Source organism: Taudactylus pleione, unplaced genomic scaffold, assembly GCF_031769625.1.
Source record: "Taudactylus pleione unplaced genomic scaffold, aTauple2 ptg000070l, whole genome shotgun sequence".
Classification (NCBI taxonomy): Eukaryota; Metazoa; Chordata; class Amphibia; order Anura; family Myobatrachidae; genus Taudactylus; species Taudactylus pleione.
In genome coordinates, this window is record NW_028284472.1 from 18642885 (window position 1) to 18668237 (window position 25353).

The following is a 25353-nucleotide window of genomic DNA, read 5'->3' on the forward strand; positions in this document are numbered from 1 at the left end:
TGTGCCTTTGGTGTTTCTTTGAAGCACTGACCCATATGACTGGTTATTTACATCATTTGCCCTCAGACTGACACCTCACCGCGTTTTCAGCAGAGAAATAGAAATGTCCAATAACTACAGCACAGCTCGGGGATTTTCACCATGCGGCCCTGCAGCTGTTGTGGAACTGCACATCCCAGCATGCCTTGCCACCGTTTCAGCATGCCCTAATACCAAAACTGTTGCAGGGCATGCTGGGATGTGCAGTTCCACAACAGCTGGAGGGCCCGCATGTTGAATACCCTTGCTAGAGAGTATTAGTCCGCTTTGAAATTTAGGCCCAGTGCTTACAGACAGATGTACAGTAATATATACATATTTGTCCACAACGCTCCGCGCAGCGCAGAAGAGCACTTTCCGCAGTTTTACCCTCGTTTACAATTCCTCACCATGTAGATGAAGGGGCTGCTGGTTGCAGCCTGTGTGGTGCTGTCTGCGAATATCAACAGTTTAGTATTCACCTTCGTGTTATATGGAGACGTTGGAGATTGCAAATTCCTGGCCATGGGAGCATGTCCTTCTGTAACACATGTGTAAAGGCCTGTAAATAATTATACAGGTTCAGTCTCCCATATCCAAAATGCTTGGGACCAGGGGTATTTTGGATATTGGAATATTCTGTATTTTGGAATAATTGCATACCATAATGAAATATCTTGGGAATGGGACCCAAATATACACACAGAATGCATTTGTGTGTCCTATACACCTTATACACACAGCCTGCCGGTCATTTTATACAATATTTTTATAATTTTGTGCCTTAAACAAAGTTTATGTACATTTGAACCATCAAAACGCAAAGGTGTCACTATCTCAGTCATGCTAAAGAAAAATCTGTATTTCGGAATATTCTGTATTTTGGAATATTTGTATATGGGAGACTCGACCTGTATAAAGGGTTCTGATTTAATAATTTTGAATATTTGTGTATTGCGAGGAAGAATATACCCATACTGTAAATCACTATAGTATTAGATGTCGCCTGTGAGATCAGTTTCCTTTATGATGTCTCCTAGCCCACCTGCCATTATGTTGTTGCATTGGTTTTAGAATATCCTTGAGATGATATTCTATAATACATGCTTTATTCTATATGAAAGTCTCTTTTCTGTCTCTCTCTCTTATAGGCGACCAAGCACGAAACTTCTTCTTGCAATCAGGCCTTCCCCCGGCTGTCCTAGCTGAAATATGGTAAGATCATATATATCTCTACTGCGATTTGTGTAATTACACCGGCCACCACCGGCCAGACCTTCTCCCAGTGTCACTGCACCATGCATTGGTAGGGAACCTTTTCTGTAGCTCAACTCTGCTACGTGGTCCCGGTAAAAACAATAGTAATGGTTTTGAAACGATAATCCTTCTGTGGCTCTTTGCTAATATACACAGGGCATTTTCTAATTACTTTTACATGGCAGCGGAGGAGAGCAGTTGGCATTTTACATTACCCAAACGCTTACTGAATATGTTATGATACTGTTAAATACAAACCTATTTTATGTACCGTATAGATTATATATATTTTTTTAATGCACATCAACATGGAAATGACAGGAACACAGGTAGACTGAATTGGCTCGCTAAAGACTAGTGCCGGTGGAACCTTGCCTCTCTGTGTAGTAGTGGGTTGATGAACTAAATTCTCATCAGTATTGTCTGCATCCCCAAATTGCTGTCTCTACTTTGTGCACGCAAAAGTAAAGCAAAACAGAATATGCTGGCGCTATATAAGGAAGTGTTAATAATAATAATGGACCGTATTACCGCGGCAGTGAAGGTTTCATATCTGAACTATGAAAGTAACGTTGGCACTAAGTGTTGACCATGTATTTCATTGCTAATGTGCCCTTATATGCTGCCAATTGATGGCCCTTTAGGGAAACTTAGACCTCCTTACCAAATAACGGTATGGAGTGGAATAAAGAGAGAGCTAATCCCAATCTACATTGATGAGGAGCCAACCATTGTCCAACGAGGAGGATAGAAGGTGCGGTCTGACCATGGTTAATGTCCGTATTCTGCACAGGTTGTGTCCGTCTCCTATCACAGTGCAAAACACGATGCAATAAATGTTTACAAGTTGTTTTGCTGTTTCGTTGAATTTCTCTAGTTCTGCTGAGAGATTTCTTAATCTTCCTATTCGTATGGAATCTTACCCAGAAAAGCTTTCCCAGAAATAATTCACCTTTTATTTACGTAACTCCAGTGCAGCGCTGCGTTTGGTGTCTGCTGAACAGTGTGTGACAATCGGAAGTGTCCAGGTGGATATCCCTTTTATTCAAGATTTTATCCATACAAATTGCAATATTCAGTGGGGTCAGTTGTAAGTGAGAATTCATTGTGACAGGGGGAGTGGAATGGTGGCTGTGATAAAACTTTTATGGGGAAGAGATTAATGAAGCAAGCTAGCAAAATGTTATGATTGCCAGTGACCACCCCTAGTAAGCCGACTAGATCTTCAGGCCACGAGGTCTTCCACCACTAACAACCGTCCGTTGTTCCCTTAGAGATAATAAACCCACCGGTACTTAGGCTGCCGCCTGGACTTACTGCTCGGTGTAGTAGCAGTTTACAGGGGTGCCAACTGGAATCATGAGGTGAGAAGGACTCTAGTACAGTAGGAGAGATGCGGCTTTGAAAACCGTTGATGTGGTGAGTCGATGGTACGACAAGTGTTCCGATGATGCGGCTTGTGTGCCGATGGTGCGGCAATAGCCTTTAGTAGATAGTCAGATGATATGCTGTGGCTTTGAGAGCCGATTGTGTGGCAAACGTGCCGATGGTGCAGCTTGTGCGCCGATGGTAGATTAATGGGTAGTATGTTGTGGTTTTGAGAGCCGATGGTGTGGCAAATGTGCCGATGGTGCGACAATAGCCGTTAGTAGATAGACAGGTAGTTTGAAGTGAATGCTGCTGCTTGGAGAGACGATGGCAGCACGGAGATATAGATGCGGCTCGAGAGCCGTAGAAGAAGCTGGTGAGCCGGTGACAGCTCGGAAGCTGTAGATGGAGGTGTGGCAAGAGCCGATGGTGGAGGAGTGAATGGTTGGTGCTGCAGCTTGGAGACCCGATGACAGCACGGCGGTGTCAGTGCTGCTTGGAAGCCGTTGAAGAAGCTGGAGAGCCGGAGGTAGCACTGAAGCCACTTCGGGGAAATCCAATTCTGTGACATGAAGAGAACCAGAATGCTGAACATGCAACCAAGCCGATGGGACTCACAGATACGCTATAGTCGGTGAGGCGGCAAAAGTCCAGGGAGTACAAATAGGAGGCAGCACCAATCACGCAGCACTGTGGACGACACATCACTTCCTGAGGCGTGCCGATCGCCTAGTGACAGGAGAGACTGGGTAACCTCGTCCTAAACGGGTAAACTGCTTGAAAGATACAAGTCGTGACCGCGACTTGTAACACAAGTATTGTTAAATCAACAAAGAAAAACAAATCCAATGACGCTAATTATTTATTAACAGTTATTTATATAGCGCACACATATTCCGCAGCACTTTACAGAGAATATTTGGCCATTCACATCAGTCCCTGCCCCAGTGGAGCTTACAATCTATGGACCTCATTCAGAGGCTGTCGCAAGAAGCGATCGCTCTCTCTGAATGAAGGCGGGTGCTTCTTTTTTTTTTTTGGTGCGGCCTCCTGGTCGCAAGCTAAGCTGTGGGTTACCACCCCCCCCCTGGCCTGCCTACAAAAAGGGGCGCTCTGTCGATCAACATGTACAGCCGTCCCTTTTGTAGCGAGTTCCGGAGCGAGAGAGTGTCACGTGCAGTGCAGCGCAGCCGCTGCGCGTGCGCAGGGCTACCCATCGACCCGGTTGCGAGCACATCGGTGCTTGCGACCGGGTCTGAATGACCCCCTATATTCCCTGCCACATGCACACACACTTACACACTAGGGTTAATTTTAGTTGGGAGCCAATTAACCTACCAGTATATTTTTGGAGTGTGGGAGGAAACCGGAGCACCCAGAGGAACCCACGCAAGCACAGAGAGAATATACAAACCACACAGTTAGGGCCGTAGTGGTAATCGAACCCACGACTTCAGTGCTGCGATCTCATGTAAACCCCTGTGCAGTTTATGAATGTGAAGAGCAAAGAGACCATAAAGGATTTACATAGCGCTAAGATACTGCTCCTGATTCTGAGTTGGGAGTAAAGCAAAAAAGAGCTAGTAACTTTGCACCTGGACATGGAGTGTTCAGGTTTTTAGAGATATCCATGGTTGAGCACAGGTGGTTAAATCAAATTGACTGAGGCACTAATTAAGTCAGCATGGATATCCTTAAAACCTGGAATGTTAGGGTGCCTTGAGGACCAAGTTTGGGAACCCCTGCATTACAGGAAGACCAAAATGTTTCTGGTGTCAATCACAGGGCCTGATTCAGTATGCTAAATCGCGCCAAAGCTCAGCCGGCATAAAGACGCCCAGTGCTGCTTTCTGACATCCGTCCAATGTCGCCCTTCTGGGTAAACATCGGTACCATCGACGCTCATCGGTCAGTCACGCAGCATTTACACCAGGTCTGACCAGCCGCAGACACGGCACGTCTCCTCGCACGCAGAGGGCTCTCATGCTGCGTATGCAATCACAGTGGCTAATTTATGCACGCCCATGAAACGGCGTTCAAACCCACAGGCACGCCTGCGTTTTTACCGCCATCCCCACGTCACTACTCTCAAACGTTGATAGTCTGTCACTCTGCGATGGATTACTCTGTGCGTCCGTAATCCCAGTGCGATCGCAGCGCACACGCTCATTGTGGTTTATGCGCAAACAATCACTCGATCTGCGTTCGTAGTTGCACATGCGATCGGTACTGAATCGGGCCCACAATCAATATTACTATGTGCAGTTTTTAAATGATGATTTTTAATGGTCCGTATTCTGCTTTTTTAGGGCCCTGTCAGACCTAAACAAAGATGGCAAGATGGACCAGCTGGAGTTTTCCATTGCAATGAAGCTGATCAAACTCAAGCTGCAGGGTCAGACTTTGCCAATGATCCTTCCGCCTGTCATGAAGCAGGCGCCAATCTTCTCGCCATTAATGTCCTCCCGCTATGGTACATTTTCCTTCATAGTATACCTCATTATTAATAGGCAGCTGTACGTAGTACAGTCCGTGACATGAACATACATCCCTTTATCTATATAAGTACTCTTCATTACTAATGGACTGCTTTGTCTAGAACCGTACACTTAAATTTACTAAACTTTATTATGCTAATAGGCTGAGATATCTGGAATAGTAGAATTTATTACTAATAGGCTCCTTTTGTCTAGACCAGAGGTTCCCAAACGCGGTCCTCAAGGCTCCGCAACAGTTCAGGGTTTAGAGAGATCCATGGTTGAGCACAGGTGACATAGTCAGTACCTCAGTCAATTTGATTTAACCACCTGTGGTCAACCATGGATATCTCTAAAACCAGAACTGTTGGGGAGCCTTGAGGACCGCGTTTGGGAACCTCTGGTCTAGACCTTTACACTACATTACTAACAGGCTGCTTTATATAGAACAATACATTTAATTGCTAACAGGCTGCTTTAACTAGGATAATACACGTCATTGCTAACAGGCTGCTTTATCTAGAACAACATATAGTTATACGTGTTATGTGTTATATGTCAGTGGGACAATGATTCTCACATTGGGGGGAATTCAATTCAGTGCGATGTAGAATAGCTGCGGGAGGGAGCTCCCGCAGCTATTCAATACAACGCGCTATTTGGGCGGGCAAAGGATTTCTTCTCGCACCCCCCTGGGGATGCGAGGAGAAATCCAACAAAAGTTCCGGCTGTTTGCCGGCTTACCGCGGCACTAACAGCCGCACACCCGGCACTTTAGTCAGAGAATGCCGGTTACCGCGCCTTAACACCCAGGTCAAGTCGCGAGAACCGGTATTCTCTGACTTACTTGCTTCCCGACAAGGCTCACAGCGCATTGAATTGTATAGCTGCGGGAGCTCCCTCCCGCGACTATTCACCATCGCGCTGAATTGAATTTTCCCAATGTGTACGTGCAGTAGGATTGCTACTTTTGCTTCCTATGGTTTCATTTACTGGCTTGTAACAAACACAGTAAATGTACTAAACATGGTAAATTAGGGGTAGTTTATGAGCAATAAAAAATAGCACCCTGCACAGTTTTTTTTTTGTTTTTTTTTTGCAGTTATTTTGTCGTCCTAGAGCGCTTTACATTGCGTGCCTATTTTTTGTTGTTTGGAAGAAGCTCCATAAAATGAATGTACTCCTCGCTTGTTCTGGGCTCAAGAGAAATCGTCAGTAAAGTCGGAAAGATTGCTGATGGCTCCAGTGTGTACCCAGCCTTAGTGCACCTCTGGCCATCCTGAGAACACAGAAAACGCCTCTCTAAATGTGCCCTTTACACCAGTACCATCTGGCTTAAATGTCCCAGAAAATGGAATACAGTTTTATTACTTTTAATATAGGGCTAAGCACATTAGTGTGTGTAATCCGCACCGCATTGCCGCCCTTGCGTCTGTCAGCTTAACTATTATTAATTGCTGCATTTGCGGAAAAATATTCATGTAATGTCACAAAACTGCAGTTTATATGAAATAACCCTGACATCCTAGTCTTTCTAGTTCCCCTCTGTGCTTTTCAGCCTTGTTTGTACATCCTCAAGCTGATTTGCATATTTTTTTATCACTCCGATAAATCGTCTCAGCAGGCAGACCTCTGTCTTATCCAGAATGATCTGGCATAATATTTAGTAGAAGTTACAAGAGGGTTGTAGGTACAGGCCAAACCATCATTTAACAATTGAAACCCCCATTTATTTGCTCTGCCCGGTGACCCGGATTTGGCCAGCACTGATGTAGGGTCTACATAGAAATTAGTGGAAGTAGAGAATTTTGTGATCCACTTTTTTAAACATCGCTGGATGAATGTGAGCTTATAAAATCCATCCTTTTGTGTTTTTTACGTTCAGGTATGGGAAGCATGCCAAACCTGTCCATGCTGCCATCATTACCCACGCTGTTACCCGTAGCACCCACCACCTTGATGAGTTCTCTGCCACCCCTGCCTATGTCTAGTCCCTTGGTGCCTTCTGTTGGCTCATCATCAACGTTGCCAAATGGAACATCCACTCTCCTGTCCTCCTTCCCTGTGCCTTTGTCTTCAAGTAAGTGTCTGTGGAAGTGCGTGATTGTGCTAGTTCAGGAAATTAACCCGCCTGCCAATCAGCAAGAGATTGCAGTGAGAAATGTCTGTCCCATAGCTCACATCCCAATGTTCCATAACAAAAGGATACATGTGGCCAAAATTCACCAAAAATTACTTGAAACATTGTTTTTGAAAATGACTGTTTGACAGACGTTTTGTTACATGTGTATACATTCGGCTGGAGCGCGGCCGTAGACGCAGTCACGGTAGTTCATTGCAGGTCACATGTTTGGCGTCTTGATGAAAAAAATTATCTCTTGTCCTAACAAGTGTAGATCAATGGAGAAGTTGCCAAAATAATCGAATCCGCTTCTAACGGTCATTTCATAGACACTGCTAGATAACTGACAGTTAGTAGCTGATTGGTTGGTTTGGGCAACTTCACCACTTTATCTCTCTCCAAGGCTTGATACATCTCCCCCTTAATGGGGGCAATGCAATTGAGCGCGATGTGAATAGTGCCGGGAAGGGTGTCCTGGGTGCTCTTCAATTGACCGTGCTGTTAGCCTGATCTTATGGATGTCTCCATACACCCTCCTGAGGGTGCGAGCAGAAATCCGACTAAGGTGCCGGCCATGATGTTGTTTTTCAGCTTAGCGCGGCGCCAACATCATTGCATCTAGCATATGCCGTTTTGCATTGCTAAAGATTCGGCTTAAGACGTGCTCGCCGGCATCTCTCGACTAAGTTCTGGGCGCGGGGGGAAACAATTGAATACCTCCAGGAACTCCTTTTCTGCGCTATTCACATTGCGTTCAGTTGAGTTGCGCCCAATGAGATAAAGACCAAATTCTGTAAATGTTGGGGTCTGGGTAGGTTTTGAAACTGGGCAAAATATGTCCTAGCTATAGAATGTTATAGCTGACTCCCAACAGGGACCTGAATGTGACCCAACATGATGGCTTTCCCCCCCCCCCCCCGAAGAGACATTTATCTGATTTTGGGGCATCATTGATATTGAGGAAATAAAAATAGGGGTTTGGGGTCCTCCTTTAGAACAATTTCTGTTTTATTATCTTTACATCTAATCTCACTTAGGCGAATGTAGCGTACAGCAATCTCTCGCACTCCTAGATCACTAGTCCTGAACACGCCACCACAGGTCTGTGTGTCTATGGCTCATTATCATTGTATAAATGTGTTTCAGCGCTGCCTCATAACAGTTCGCTTTCTCTAATGGCTGGAGGGTTCAGCACCAGCATGCAGAAGACACGTTCTCTGATAGACCTGGGCTCCAGCAGGTATGTAGGCACCACTGATACTACTGCTGGCCACTCTCTCTCTCTACGTGTGATCAAGCCTGAAAGGCACACTGGCTTCTATGAGGAAGCTAGAAATCTCTCTCTCAGACAGATGTGTTTGATGAGCTTAAGCATCACGAATCTAATCAGAATTGGATATGCTTGCATAGCTGATCAGTGCCGACAAAAGGAAATTGGATATCTCATGGGTCTCTAAACCACATTACCATGCGGGTTCCTACCTCTTTAATGAAATATTATGTACTGGGCTTAACAACACATTATAGTAAGGCCTGTCTCTCTGTTTGCGTTTAACTGCTGCTGAAAGTATTTTGCATAACGCAAGCAATGATTCTGGGTAACTAAATGGAATGTTCACTGCAGCAAAGGCCCGTATTCAATTTGAGGCGAAAAATCCAGACTTTTCGCCTGTTTTCCAGTCGGAAAAGTATCGCGCACGTGCCAGATATTCCCCATATTCAATTGCAAAGGACACGAAAACGGGACCCGGTGAAACTGGGAGCAGCGAAAAAAAAATGGGAATTTTCAGGAAATCATCCTTGGACCCCCCCTAAAGATGTCCAGACATGGGGGATCACTATGGATAACCCTGTTTTTGCCTGCTGAAGGAAGAAGTTGGGTTTTGAAATAGCTAATTGGTAATCTTCATCACCTATTTTTTTTGGGGAAAAATAACTGTGCCCATCAAATTTGGGGTACATGAAAATGGGTGCAAGCATATTTTTTTTTTTTTGTCCCTAAAATTATTTTTATAAATTCTTCAAAAATGCACCTACCGCTACTACCCGCCATGAAGAAAACACCTGCCGCATTCTTTGGAACCCCTCTGGATTGATTGTATATATTTTACAAGTGTTTTCCCTATTTATATTTTTTACCCCAAAATGTTTTATATTTTTTTGGGGTGTCTTTTTTTTTTTTTTTACACACATCGTTTTTAGGGGTCATTCCCTGGGGTGCAGGCTATTTTTTTTTTTTTTTTTAAGCCTGCACCCCTAAACCCCAATTCTGCACTTTTTTTCGCCAGCTAAAGGCTGGAGAAAAATTATCCCTGTTTTTTTACATTGACTTTTCGCACCAGCGAAAAATGTCAATGTAATTGAATACAGGGATAATTCAAACAGGCAAAAATAACAACTTTTTGCTCCAAATTGAATACTGCCCAAAGAGTTTGAGGTACTCGGAAACTATGTAAGTAATCAAACTCACACTTAAAAAAATAATAATAATAATAATAATCTTCCAGACAGCAAAAAAAGACCTCATTAAAAACCTATGTTTACGAAAAATAATAATCCAGATCATAATTTACCCTGTTCACTACTAATGTCATAGACAGACGTAATCCGCAGCACTCCCCGACTGTAATCACTGCGAGGAGCACTGCTAATAAGGAAAGAAGGATATAGTGCTATTGGGAAAGACCAGGGTAATATTTAAAAACACAGATGTGTCCACATACACCTATCCTCAAATCGCGCCACAAACTTTGCGACTTAGCCATTCAACTTTTTCTTAAAATATGCGTCTTAATGTACTTCGCTAATCTTAAATACCTAGTACACTATTAGCGACCTAGGACCTGATGCAGAGATGTACACTGTTACCAGCGCGCCATGCTAACATACGCTAATGCAACAGGAGGCACTTGAGAAGAAAAGACGTCCTCCTGACGGCATTGCAGATCCGAGTACAGCATCCTAAAACGAAGCATTGGATCATCGGTGAGACCAGCAACCATCTGAGTAACCCCGAGGTAACACAGATTGGATCTCGCAGCTCCATAGCCGAGGCCAGGAAGTCTGCATCAGAAGATGCAGACCCTGGCCTCGGCAGACACGCCCCTGTGTTGCAGAACAGAGATAGGCACCGCCCCCAAACGGCGCTGCGACTATGGAGGCACTGCGTGCAGCAATGCAGGGTTCGTTCTGCACATGCACAGAATGGGTCCTGCACAGGGGTCCCACCATTGGAGCTGTACGCAAATCACGTACATCTCTGAATGTGGCCCTTAGTACACTATTAGCGAATTAAGGCACAAAGGCCCTCATTCAGAGCCGTACGCTCTGAGCAGAGCGCACGCTCTGAATGAGGGCCGGGCTCCATGAAAATGGAGCGTCCTCCTGGACGCTCGTATAGCTGTGGGTCACCACCCACAGGCTATACGAGCGTGCATTGTGATGGCCGCGATGGTCGTGACCATCGCGACCATCAAAATTGCGAGCCGGAGCCTGCGGTTGAGGTTTTCAACCGCAAGCTCCGGAGTGATTTTGGCTCTATCAGAGCCAAAATCACTCCCACTGACATCACTAGTGATGTCAGTGGGCCGGCTTTTGACGGGAGGCGTTCCCGTGGGAACGCCCCCGGCACGCCCACCAAAGGGGGCGTGCTGTCAATCAACATTGACAGCACGCCCCCTTTGATCGGACACAACGAGCGAAGGACTTTCCTTCGCTCGTCGCGTCTGGCGCATGCGCACGACGGAGCTCCCTCCGTCGTGCGCATGCTCTGTCCATAACATCGACCCACTTGCGAGCAGACAGCCGCTCGCGAGTGGGTCTGAACCAGGCCCAAAGTCCAGGAAAAAGTAGGTTATCTGGGCATAAAAGGAAAAAGTAAGAGGTCCGATAATTTTCACCCAGATTACATACTTTTTCTTGAAATTCCTTTCCTAGGGGGTGATTCTGCTCAAAACAGAATTGCAAAGCTGCAAGCAGACACACAGGCAGCTTTGGAATTCCGTCCTTGCTAATATGCAAATTCAGCAGGAGGTGTATGACACCCCCTGCTGCATTTGCAATCCCAGCACTGTGACCGAGGTCGCGGGCTGGGATCACCATCGGTCGCTGGGTCAGGCTGGCCATCTTGCGAGGCCAGGAAACTGAGTCTGTGGAAGCAGCCCCTGGCCTTGCCACTTCAAGAAAACTGAGTAGACACGCCCCCATTTCCGGGAATGTCGGCTGTCCCCGCACTGCCCCTTAAATGCAGAGGCATGGAAGGGTCTGCGTGCGGTCATGCATGACCCGTTCTGCACACGCGCAGATTCCTGATAATCAGCCCCTTAGTTCGCTAATAATTTTACTACATGGTGGTTAGAATTAGCATTTTTGTCGCAAAGGAAATGGTGTAAAGTAGCAGGTTAAGCAGAACGATGAGTAGGGTGATTCGCGCCACACATTGTTATGCTTAATCTGCTACTTTATTCCAACTCCTTTTCTAATCCTAACATCCGTACTTAGGCCCTGATTCAGAGCCGGACGCTCTGACCGAGCGCTCGCTCTGAATCAGGGACGGTCTTTTTTTTTTTTTTTGTAGAACGGCCTCCTGGCCGCTCGCATAGCTGTGGGTGACCATCGGGCTTGCGACGAGACCCTTGTGTTGCCATAAGCCCCAGAGAGATTTCCGCTCTAACAGAGCCGGATTTTCTCCACTTGCATCACTTATGATGTCAGTGGGGCCGGCCCCAAAGATGGGAACGCCTCCGTTTGGGCAGCCACCCCCCTGGCCCGCCCACCAAAGGGGGCGTGCTGTCACTCAACATCGACAGCACGTCCCCTTTGGTACGAGACCCGGAGCGACGGTTTGCCCGTCGCTATCCGGGTCTCGCGCATGCGCACGACGGAGCTGGCTCCGTCGTGCGCATGCGCTCTGGGCCACCATCGACCCGGTTGCGAGCGCTCAGCGCTTGCGACCGGGTCTGAATCAGGCCCTTAATACATTATTAGCGAATGAAGATGAAAAGTTCAGGAAAGTTATTCTGGCACGGGAATCCTTATACGCGGCAGAGCGCCTAAATCGTGCCATAGTGCGCCATATAAAAGAGAAAAAACTTTTATCTCACTGTACATAAAAGAAAAATGTGCACCTGAACAATGGATTGTGCGCTACACCTAGGAGAATGTAATATGCGCATCTCTTTAGACTTGTGAGGAGGCCTTGACCCTGCTGAACTGTGAATCCCAATTTAATATTAGAACCCCCCCCCTATAATTGTGTGCGGAATGTAAAAGTGTGCAAGACTTTTTATGCAGAGCAAATACTACAACTGAGAGTTTCACCAATGGTTTACCTATACATTTAGGTATGGCGGACCTAATCCCGACTGCCGGCTTCCTGACTGCTTAATCGCCGCGAGGGTTAAATGACAGGCGTCTAAATCTAGACGCCTGTCATCTTACTGAGACCGGCATCCCGATCGAAGGGACGCTGAGCACGAACAGCCGCGGGGTTTAGGTTAGGGGCTCCCAGGGGGGACTTAGGGTTAGGCACCCCCCCGGGAGGTTAGGGTTAGGCTATAGGGGGAGGAAGGGTTAGGGTGGTAGGCACCCGGGGGACTTAGATTTAGGCGGCGGGGAGGGGGGGTTAGTGTTAGGCACTGGGGGGGAAGGTTAGGGTTAGGCACCCCTAAGGGACGGTTACGATTAGGGGGTAGAATTAATTTAGACAATACTTGGACGATCGTAATTTCCTCCTCTGCCGGGATGCCGCTGTCGGGATTCCAACCGCCGGACATGGGTCTGGCGGTTAATCATACCGATTCCTCCAGGAGGGTTTACCGCAGCCCACCAGATTGGTAATGTCTCCCATGTGAGGCTGATAAGGCCATGCCAGAACTTGTGTATGTTCTTTCCCAGAGTTACAAAAATAAAATAAATTAGGATGGGTTTTGTAAGTGATGTTTCAAATCCATTGGTAGGTTGCATGATATCTTTATACATGTATAACTTTTCAATTTATTTTTCTTGTTTGGTTTAGCTCCAACTCCTCTTCTACCACTTCACTGACTGGTAACTCCCCAAAAGCTAGCACCCAGGATTGGGCTGTACCCCAGTCATCCAGATTGAAGTACAGACAGATGTTTAACGGTCTGGACAAGGGCATGAGTGGCTACCTTACAGGTGAGTGCGCCTATTGGCCAGTCCCATGGAAGTGGGAGGAGTCTTGTACTTAAAAGGATATTAGACCTAAGATATTGTTTTGCTAAAACTTTACTCCATTAGAAGAATTGATTTAAAAGCCTGAAGATAGCAAGACCACCGAAGGGCTCAAATGACCTCCTCAGGGGCTTACTGTGTTTTTTTAAAAGGTGGCGTGGGCAGCAAGAGAAAAATGGAAGGAGATTGTAACCTATTTATTGAGTAATTCCTATATACACTGGAGTGCCAAAAGTCATGGCATAGCAGTATGTTAAGGTAATGGTAGGTGGCGTCATCTTACTGTGACGTCTTGGAAATGCCCAGACATCTTCTGAGTCAGTTTGAACACTGGCTAGGTTGCCAGTCAATGTGATTTTATCTGACTTAGAACGGGGCATGATAGTGGGCACCCGACGAATGGGACATTCCATTTCTGAGGTTGTGCAGACATTCAATTGTCCTTCACTTAGTGTCATGTGTGTACCTGGAATACCTCATGGAAGGCATTACCATCCACCGCGGACATCGCAGTGACCGACCATGGGTGCTTAACTATCGTGACCAGCGGCGTCTGGCCAGAATTGTCCATGGTAACAGACAAGTGACACTGGCTTAAATCACATCCACATTCAATAATAGGAGGTACCAGATGCATATCCAGCAGGTCAGTGCAGCGTTCTTTAGCTTCCATGGGATATGGGAGCAGAAGACCCACCAGAGTGCCCCTGTTAACACTACGACACTGGTCATACCGCCTCACCTGGACTCGTGACATCGCTATTTGATCCCTGGGGGACTGGCAACATGTGGCATGGTCCAATGAGTCACGGTTCCAGTTGTTTCGGGCTGATGGTAGGGTTCGGGTGTGGCGCAGACCCCGTGAGGCCATGGACCCCAGTTGTCAACAAGGCACCATGCAGGCTGGTGGTGGTTCTATAATGGTGTGGGGTGTGGTCCCATGGCATGGGTTGGGTCCGCTGGTCTGCCTGAACATATCATTGACCAGTAACCATTAAACTGCATTGATTGATAATCATTTGCAGCCTTTCCTGGACTTTATGTACCCCCACAACGTTGGAATATTCTAGCGGGATACTGCACCGTGTCATTGGTCACAAGTTGTCCAGAAATTGTTTGAGGAAAATGATGGAGAGTTCCGTCGAATGGTGTGGCCATCACGTTCGCCCAACTTGAACTCAATCGAGCATCTATAGGATGTGGTGGAGAGGGCCATTCGCACCCAAGGTCCTGCACCTACAAATATCAGGGAGCTGTGGGAAGCTATCTAGACGGCATGGGTCAACATCTCTCCAAAGGTCTTCCGTCGACACTTGTGCAATCGATGCCACGTCAAGTTGCTGCACTTCCCCGGGCAATAGGGGGTCCTACATAATACTAGGCATGTACCCCTTGACTTTTGGCACTTCAGTGTAGAGTGGCTATTGTGCATAAAGCTTTGTTAATCACTTGCATAGTCATATACATATTATACAGAATGTATTATAGCCCCCGATGCTCTACAGGAGTGTTCCACAATCACAGTCCTTAAGGCACATGCGCAGTCCTGGTTTTAAGGATAGCCATACTTGAGCACAGATGACTTAATTAGTGCCTCAATTATTTTGATATAACCATCTGTGCTCAAGCATGGATATCACTAAAACATGGACTGTTAGTGTGCCTCGAGGACCGAGGTTGGGGGAAACTGCTCTACAGGGTAGACTTTATGGGTAGTGGTCCTACCCGTCCTTTATGAAGAGATTATGTTTTGTTAGCGTTACTGAACAGCACAGTTGTGGGTTACAGAGAAGGTATTTACATGTAAAGTTCCTCTGGATCCTAAAATCTGTGTCCTAGGCTAGTTTGATATCTACAATTTTTGTAAACCCCTTTTGAAATGATAATTCAGTAGCTCATTTCTATGTTAGTTGCTGGATAATTTCTGGGTGTAGATATTTGAATTTCCAGAGTAATGCTTCTGTTTCTGGTCTGTAAAACTATTTGCGCTTCTGGTTGACTCTTATCCCTCGATCGCTGGAATCTCTCTGTAGCATTATAATGCTACAACAATGATTATGAACTCTAACAAGCAAACCAACTATTTCAAAAGGGTTTATTGCAGAGTTCATTCTAGCACCCTGTGCCTGTCACAACCCTGCGCAGTTCCTTTATTCCTGCCTGGGGTGTTGCTCTCTGCTCTGGTGTTTCTAGCACATTCTGGTCTGTATTTCAGCGGTTTGTTGCATCAGTTTAGTGTGCTAGAAGCACCAGAGCAGAGAGTGACACCCCAGGCAGGAAGGAGGAACTGCACAGGTTGTGACAGGTGCAGGCTGCTAGAATGAACACCGTAATTCAATCGCCTAATTAATTCTACTGAATGCATATATTACTTTGATGTAAACCTATAACCAGTTAAGGTGACACGATGACTCCTAGTTACAGATACATGGGTTACTGTTGATTACCGTCTTTATTCTGCTGTGTATTACATACCATGCCATATAGCAGTGCTTCTACAGAGATGCTTATTATCATTGTTTCTGGAGTTTTGTTGTGTGCTTGTACTGTAAAATCATCTTTGTGTGTTCTTCTCCCTTTTTATATTAATTTATGAATGCACATAAATAATGTGCTATGAGATGAGGGTCTCCGAAGCTGATCTGTATGGTTGGGCCTTTTAGTGTACCAGTCAGACACAGTGTGAACAGCCAGTGGATTGTGCCAGTAGTCCTGAGAATGCAGATATCAATCCACTAGGAAACGATGACATCACCAAGGTGCTACTTTTAAATACTATTTAAACTAGGCAGGCTCATTCGACACAGCCTGAGTTAGTCTTCCCCCAGAAGGTCCGCACGTCCCTATGAGACGGCTCAGGCTTTGCCGGCAGCCAGGCTTCTCTTGTTGCCACCACGTGGTGTGTGGTGCAACCTGTCTAGCATGCAGGAGGGATTAAGGTTTTTCCATGTTTGAGCAGGACCTTCTAAAGTGGGAGGCCGAGGTAATATGTAACTGGTGACTGAAATGTATGTTGTTGTTTTTTACATTGTGAATGGTTGAGGTAAAATTGTGGCATAAATGATCTAATATCAGAGTCTCTCTTTAACTTTCTTATCCAATCACTTAAAGTGTAACAATCGCACAGTGGTGGCGGCCATTTTGTGGGTTGAGCGGATATTCCGCCAATTTGTTCTTCTGGCACAAGTATTATCACTGAGACATGAGACACAGAGTCTCACTAAATGCTTACTAATAGCCTACTTTCTCATAAATTCAGCCCACAAACATGTCTGTTTCCAATTGGAGTTCTTTTCTCGCCATCTTGTATTTCCTATTGTTTGGTTCAGTCTATGCCTTCTTTGCCAATTTGTCTGCTCGCTTTGGCCATAGCAGTTTCACGTGACCCAATTTTTCTAAATCTACACCTACTATTACTTTTTGAGCACAGATGCACTCTGAAAAAAACCCAAAACAGGACCTGTCCATGTGTATGAATCTACTAATCCACACACAGAAAAACAAAAATTTAGCAAAGACAAGTCTTCCAGGAAGTCCGTCACTCTGTGCCTGCTCTGTTAGAGAAGCATCTCTATCCCAACATGTTAGCCTGCTGCAGATGGATAAAAAAGCGAGCATGTAGGACACCTTTATTTTTTCTTTTTCTTTGCACATATTGTTCAGCTCCATAATACACTGCTTTTGTTATGTAATTTGGTGCTTTATTTTTGTGTTTTAACCTTTTTGCCACAAATGCCACACATCGTTTGAGTCTACCATTTTAAATGGAAACATCTCTAAAATTTTTCCATGGTTTTTCCTTGTCTAACCTCCGCTACCAGGAATAGTAATCGATTGAGGGTCAGATAACGGTAGTACGACAGGGCTAATAAACTGTCCCCATGGCTGGAAGTTCATGTCTTTACAATAGTCTGAAAATGTCACAGATTTCCTTCTGCTATTTTCAGGATCCCAAGTGAAGAATGCACTAGTACAGTCCAATCTCTCCCATACTCAGCTGGCTACGATATGGTAAGTTCTGCTACCACCTAACAAAATGGCGTTAGATTGGAGTCATGTAGGATCTGGGAGATGTAATCCTGGTCTAGCATTGATATATTTTTTCCATGGTGCTGTAGTAGATGACATTGAGCTATCCCTGCACGGTGGAGGCAACCATTTTGTAGACTGTAGAATATAGACCAGTGACATCACTGAGATATGAAGTTTGATGGTTACCTAGAGAATGCAGAGGCCGCTTTGTCAGGCCTTTAGCAATCATACTGGATCTTGATTCACGCTGTATTTTCAGTATTCAAGCCTCATTGATCTCAGTCATTTCTAGTCCGCTGATTGGCTTTAGTTTCACGATAAAATTCAAATGTCTGTCTGCCTTCCCTGCAGACCAGTAGCATCACTGGGATTGTACAGAAACGCATCATGCCCCTGTGATGTCACTGGCTACAAATGCGGTTAGTGTCTAGGTGGGCAATACACATATGAGACATTGGGGGGAGATGTGTAAAGCATTCTAAAGAGTGGAGAAGTTGCCCAGAGCAACCAATTAGCTTCCCCCTATCATTTTATAGAATTTACTTTGATAAATACTAGCTAGAAGGTTTATTGGTTGCTATGGGCAACTTCTCCACCGGCACACTTCTCCAGTCTTTAGGAGTCTCTTGATACATCTCCCCCCAAAATAGGTTGAAGTCCAACCCTTTGATCCAAGCGATCCGATCACTCCCATCTAACCAACATACCCTGTAATGACCCGATAGATCGTATTATCAGTCACAAGCCGTTTTCAGGCAACATTGGGACAATTGTCCCATTATCCACCGTGATATCAAAGGGTTTATGGCCAACATGACTATGTCCTTCTCACCATTTGCATAACCTTCCCTCTAGAGTTGTCTTTTCTAAATGCACAACAAGAGTACAAGGATATATAATACAATATAACCATTAATATCTCTGGCTCTTCTGTGTTTGTATTATCCCCTAAGTTGTCACTGGAAATTCGCTGTGTAATAAGTGGAGACGAGACAGAGGGATGCTGAGTGCTGCTCTCTTTCTCTGTACCGATAAGCAGGACCGAGAGCAGTCACAGACCCCAGCCACAAGACCGGATGTGGACGGGCAGTGTCCTGTACGCTGCATAGTTTGATTACAAACAGAGGAAGGAAAGCAGACTGTGCTTAGGGAAATCCTCTGCTGTTTCTTGCAGAGAGATGCACAATAAAACTAACTTTTATCTTAATGGGCGAGCAGCTCTCAAAGCTACAACATGGATTGTTAGTTTCTGAGCCCAGGGCTGCTGGGGGCACGCTTAGTGTTTCACATTCAGTGCGTATAAATGTCGTTTTCATAAATGAATATCATGTTTTGTATTAATGGTTGCTTACTCTTTACAAGCCGATCATTTTTAATCAAATTATTGTTAAAAAAAAAAATATATATATATATATATGAAAACGTGATTTTTAATAGACAGTCAGCTGTAGTTTCTGAATCAATCAATAGATAAAGCACCATTTTATTGATTAATGTAATCTATTTACTTGGGGAGTTACTGGAAATGGTTTGCTTTGCCAGCAAAGTAATGACGCGTATACACTACACAACATTATCGAACGATTTGCACGATTATGACATCGTAATCGTGCAATCGGGTACAATTCGTGCACATTAATTTTGGTAACGAACAGTGTTGCGCGCTCCCGCCGTTAGTTTCCGACATCAATCATCACCCGAACATGCTGGTCAATCTGCCGATAACATCAGATTGCCCAGGTTCGGGCATGATTGCTGTGCCTACACTGAACGACTGAACAATGTCGTAATCGTGCAGCCGTTTCACAGTCTGCTAGTGGATGTGCGCCTTAAGAGTCTGCAATATTAGGAGAAACCTTTTGTATATAGGCTAATAAGAGGTCGCCTTTCTTTACCGTTTTCTGTCCAGTATTTGATTGTGGTCTGTAACAGAGACTAGCATTGATTCCAGTGTAATTTAGAGTTTCAACATTGATTCCTGCTCCTGAGAGCACATTTCTCCAACCCAGGAATTTTACCGGAGACGCCACGACATCTGATCGGTGGCTGTTCTGCTGTGTGGCATGTTTAAACTTTAACCGGCTTTGCGGAGACAGGGACGCCTTAAAGACCTTTGTTCCTGTCAGAGCCTTCTTGACCTGGTTTATTTTTACAGAAGGGCCTGTGGACTTGTGCATTTTTTTTTTGTTATCTTGGGCACTTATGCACTTAGGTGAAGAGAGCACATACTATGGGATTACTATTAAAACAACGTGAATCTATGTTTTAGGCGTGTAATCTGAGGATCTTTTCACATGGGTAACCGACCACCTGTGCCCATGGTGGCTCATCTGGAGGGTAAAAAAATATGAGGTAACAAATAATCTAGGTTTAGTTGTTGGAATACTGACAGCAGCAACCAGTGCGGGTAAAAAGACACTGGGTGTGAGGAACAGTGCTCTTTTCTATGACTATACTGAATGGTTGTCCTCATGGCTGACTCTCACTTTGCTATCCATGTACAATCACACAGCCACACATGGATAGAAAGTAGAGTAACACTAGTTAGGCACTGCAAGAACAGGGTTTGTTTTTCCCTGTTTTACCATTAGTGTTTGTGGTTTATTTTTTGTAATATGCGTGAATTAACGGGAGATTTTATAGATCAATACATATTTCTTAACTTAATAGGCAGTTTGACTGACCGCTTTCCAGACTTGCTGTGCAGAAATGCACCGTAAATGCACTCGTAAGGGCCTGATTTACGGATGTTCGGTAAAGGCACCGCTCGCAGCGCCTGTGCTAAAATGCCGCAGGAGGCGTCTTGTGTCAAAAGAGACGCCCATTGCAGGGTTCAGTGAGCCGATGCCTGCATCCAAAGATGTTTCGGATTCACTGCGTAAACCTCACCAGACCATCGGGCATCTGAGTAACCATCAAAGAGCTGCACTATATAAATAAAGATGATTACATGCAAAAAAAAAAAGAAATCCGATTGTAGTTCTTAAAGTGCCCATTGGCTTTCTCTTCTGTCCTCAGGTCTCTTGCTGACGTTGACCGAGATGGGAAGCTGAAGGCGGATGAGTTTGTGTTGGCCATGCATCTAACGGACATGGCAAAAGCCGGGCAGCCCCTCCCGCTGACTCTCCCTCCTGAACTAGTGCCCCCTTCAGTCCGGTAAGGGAACTACGATGCATAGATGCTCAGGCAGCTGGGGGTGACACTTGCTTACTTTGTATAAATGTGTTTACACGTGGTTTTGCTACCATGATTGCACATACTTTATAATGTTGCGTAACCGTAAAAATATATATGAAATTTAATAATGATGAAAAATGTTTTTATTGATGATTTAATTTGTTTTTTTTTATGATGCTCATCCTCATAATATTTTAATCGTCCCAGCAGCCTGATCTTTGTCAGATTTGGCCATACACGTACCTGGACGGTCATGACCAAATCTGATGGATCCAGGAGTTTCGCTCGGACCGATTGTCCGAATTTGAGAGAGCAATATTAACGCGCTCGGATCTTGCACGGTGCCCATACACACAGTGCATTAGATGGGCAATCACACGGGAGGCGCAGTCAGAGGATAGATATTATTTATCCCCAGAATTACTTGGAAGAAGTTAGTTCTGGTAAGAAAGTCCTAAAGTGAACTTCAAATATCTCAGGTCCCCTAGCACTGCTCTCTATTGTGGTGTAGTGTGGCTATAGACGCCAGCCATGCAGAACATGCCTGAGTCATGCCACAGTGTGAGGTCAGGCCTCCAGCTTATCTACACAACAGACGTTGGTAACGGATGCCCAGCTCCGGACAGATTAGATGAAGGCACCCTCTCTTCTCAGTACCGTCTGTATTTCTCCTGCTCAATAGAGATACATGGATCAGGAGGTGGCAGGACGCCGCTGTATAGCATGGGCTGTGCTGGGTTTATGAGGAAGGTAAGGTAAGTACTCTCACACCAAGACTGTAAAGGGGTTTTATCCCTTACTAACGCACTCTAGGTAGAAAATGAGCGACCTCTTATCGTAGGAAACAGAGGCCAGTCCCCAGTTTGTAGCGCAGCATCATATATCTATTAGTAAGATAGAGTTGGGGAGACTGGGCAAGAAATTATGGTCTGTATGACATATTCCCCAGCTGGCTGTTTATGTAAAGCTTGGTTGTCCCTATGGTGGTGAGTTGTAAAAACAATGTGCAGTTATGTGCTGTATGTATCCTTGCTGAAACACCGTCATACCTGGTTACATTGTAGCATGTAAGAAATGTATCACCTAATAGGATAGCGTGTGTGTGTGTGTTACTCCCTAGCCAGGGTCATCTAGCATTAAGTACACCTAAAAAACTTTGAAGAAACTATATATATATATATATATATATTTATTTACGTTAAGTTTCTGCAAAGAGACAATATTTGCAGTGTTGACCCCTGTTTTTCAAGACCTCTGCAATTCGCCCTGGCATGCTGTCAGTCAACTTCTGGGTCACATGCTGACTGCCGATCGCCCATTCTTGTCTAATCAATGCTTGGAGTTTGTCAGAATTTGTGGGTTTTTGTTTGTAGTGTCGTGGGCACTTATTTTTCCCAATATGTATTGATGTTATATATGTACGTGTAGTCTTTACTCTAGCACCCTGCACCGATTCACAACCCTTGCAGTTCCTGCCTGGGGTGTCCTATCTCAGCAGTTTGTTACATGAGCTGAGTGTGCTAGAAACACCAGAACAGAGAGCGACACCCTAGACAGGAAAGAGGAACTGCAAAGTTTTTGATAGGTGCGGGATGTTAGAATGAAGACTATGGGCCATATTCAAATAGAGGCGAAAAGTCATTTTCACCTATTTCAATTATCCCAGTGTTCAATTTCAAAGACTTTTCGCCGGTGCGAAAAGTCTTTGTTAAAAAACGGAGATAACTTTTCTCCATGTAATACATGGTGAAAAAAAGTGCAGAATTTGGGTTTAGGGGTGCAGGCTTAAAATAAATAGCCTGCAGCCTTGGTGGGGGGGTCCTCTTCAAGTAATCTGTGTAAAAAAAAAATGCAAAACAAAATGTAAAAAAAAATCCTCAGGAAACCCCAAAAAATTGACTTTAATTTTGGGGTTGAAAAAAAAATATTGGGTAACAAAGTTTTAAACTAGCAATATTGATTCAGGGGGTGTACCCATGTATGCGGCAGGTGCATTTTTGACGAATTTTAAAAAAAAATGAGTTTAGGGACTTAAAAATATGCTTGCACCCATTTTCATGTACCCCAAATTTGATGGAACAAGTTATTTTTTCCCAAAAAAAATCCCTAAGTGCTATTCTTCACCCCTTCTTCTAAAGCCGTATTTATGCACCTGCCGCGGCTATTAAAAAATCGACTACCTTCAGCAGCCCAAATCAGGGGTACCCATAGTGATCCCTCCATGTCTGGACATCTTTAGGGGGGTGCCAGGATGATTTCCCTAAAATTCCCTGGACTTTTCCATACGTATCTTTCCACCGGGTCTCGTTTTCGCCGAATCCTAATTGAATACTGGGATAAAGCGGGCACGACCCTGGTACTTTATCCCAAAAAAACGGCAATGATGGCGAAAAGTCCGACCTCTGACTTTTTGCCTGTAATTGAATACCCCCCTATATGTATTAACTGTTTCATAGACTAAGGATTTCTTAAAGATTCCCAGTAGTCTTTTACATGTTAACATAATTGGATAGTCCCCTCCGCCTTCAGTAAACAAAAAAGAAACTCTTGGAAAATATTAGGACTTCTTTATTAGAATGCTGTTATGGGCAAAATTGGCCACAACTACTAATCACAAGTGAGCTCTACCTGTCTGGAGCACGCATGTGATTGGCTGATGAGGTTCCCTGCAGTTGTTGCACTTCTCTGCAGTATTATTGTATTATGCCTATTGATGTTTGTTAAAGTTTGTTCATTTGGTGTTGTTTCATTTAATTGGTACGTCTCCTCCCAGGTCTACTGACCCCATTAATGGAACTTTGCCGGTCTACCAGAACTACCAGAAGATGCAGGAAGAGGAGCCGCCCCAGAAAAAGTCAGCAGGTGAGCGGATACGGGGCTTGTATGGCTTTACCACTGACGAATTTCTGCTTATGCTGCCCACTCATACGTTGGTCGGGCCTGGCTCATGTGCCCCATGTTTCCTTTAGGTCATTGTGGGCACACAAAGGGTATGCAGTCTCTATGGTAAAAATCACGATTTGTTTATTCTAAAGGCCCCCATACACGGGGCGATAAAGCAGGCGAACCGACTGAATGGTGCGATCTGCCTGCTATATCGCACCGTGTATGGGGGCCTTAAGACATCTCAAGAATTCAGTGGAAAAAGTTTTTCCTGCAATATATTTGCAATATATTTGTATAAGGAACAATGTATCATGTATGAATCTAAATATTGCTTTTTGCTGCTACTTGAATAAAATTTACATTTTATTTGAATAACTTTACACAAGAGTCCCCCCAAAAAGGAGTTTCTTCTCTTCACTGCATTTGGCAGAGAATAACCAGCTCTCATTCTAACGATGACGACATGTCAGTATAATAAATGTTGCCATTGGGAGACAGGATTTTCCATCCTGTAATATCTGATCTCTCTTTAAAGCTATATGTCCAGTTATGTTATGGGCATCAGAGGTACGGACAGATCTGTCCCATAGGCAGAAATTACAGGGCAAGTCCAGTGCAGCGGACATCCAATCAGGAGCGATCTGTCATTTCTACCCGTGTGTCACTAGTTGAGCCTTTCACATATGGTTTATTGCCCTGCTATGTATTAAGCTGATCATAAATCTGCCACTCTAACATGTGCTAAGTGATTTAATAGTTCCCATTGTAAATACTTTCATAAATTATTAACCTATTCTCTCGTGTGTGTGTGTTGAGATAAATATATATATATATATATATATATCTCGATCATCTCACACACACAGACACACACACGGCGGCTGAGATTTTAATACATCATTATTGCTCTCTGTTACTCCTCCATGAGAGGTGAAGCAGGAACTGATTTAGCAACACTGTATGTGCTTTAATAATAAATCTCCCCTTTATGGAGTAAAAATGGTAGGTACGTAACAGAGAAGTTAATAATGATTTAGTAAGAAATCGATCTGTTCTGATGCAGGTGATACTGGCGCATTTCGCCATGGAACGTGTCTTTCGGTAGTGAAGCCATTTGGGAAGGGCACAGTGTACACCCGTACAGTTCAGCTGTGTTTTTTTAAACCCTTCTGCTTTGGTTTGTTCTTTATAATACTAGTCTGCTTTTATGATTTATAGTGACCTTCGAGGAGAGGAGGAAGGAAAACATGGAGAGGGGTAACATGGAGCTAGAGAAGAGGCGGCAGGTCCTGCAGGAGCAGCAGCAGAGGGAGGCGGAGCGGAAGGCCCAGAAGGAGAGGGAAATACAGGAGCGTCGGGAGAGAGAGCGCCAAGAGCAGGAGCGCAAGAAGCAGCTGGAGATGGAGAGGCGCCTGGAGCAACAACGCGAGCTGGAGCGGATGAGGGAGGAGGAGAAGAGGAAGGAAATCGAGAGGAGGGAGGTTAGTATCTCACTGTAATTCACTAGCCTGAATGAATGCTGATATCTTCTATGGGCGGAACCAATAATCCTGAAGATTCAGCCTATGGGTTCACTGGGTTGCTGTGACATCACTGAGGCACGAGGCACAGAGTTTCGCAGTTACTTAGCAAATCCACAGGCCCTTTCGTATTTCTCACTGATGACGATGAATCTTAGTAAAGAAAAAGAGAGAGCTTGAACATTTATACCTTCCTGATCTCACTGATTGCCAGTTCATTAATAGGGTCCCATTCCCTATATTCTAGGAGACTGGAGATGGTTCCCTTCCTCAGAACGTGCGTGCGTCGGCAATTTAAGTT

General features: G+C 44.7%; 1 protein-coding gene across 3 annotated transcripts in view; it reads left to right on the top strand.

Moving 5' to 3' along the window:
• ITSN2 (intersectin 2) overlaps positions 1-25353 on the top strand; it is a 158040-nt gene that overhangs the window by 66738 nt on the left and 65949 nt on the right. For all 3 annotated transcript variants that reach the window (XM_088467287.1, XM_088467285.1, XM_088467286.1), the window contains exons 4-12: positions 1170-1233; positions 4953-5116; positions 7006-7200; positions 8389-8482; positions 13259-13401; positions 17385-17448; positions 20488-20625; positions 23420-23508; positions 24751-25013. In XM_088467287.1, the coding sequence (XP_088323413.1) occupies positions 1170-1233; positions 4953-5116; positions 7006-7200; positions 8389-8482; positions 13259-13401; positions 17385-17448; positions 20488-20625; positions 23420-23508; positions 24751-25013 (1214 nt within the window). The remainder of the gene's footprint in view (positions 1-1169; positions 1234-4952; positions 5117-7005; positions 7201-8388; positions 8483-13258; positions 13402-17384; positions 17449-20487; positions 20626-23419; positions 23509-24750; positions 25014-25353) is intronic.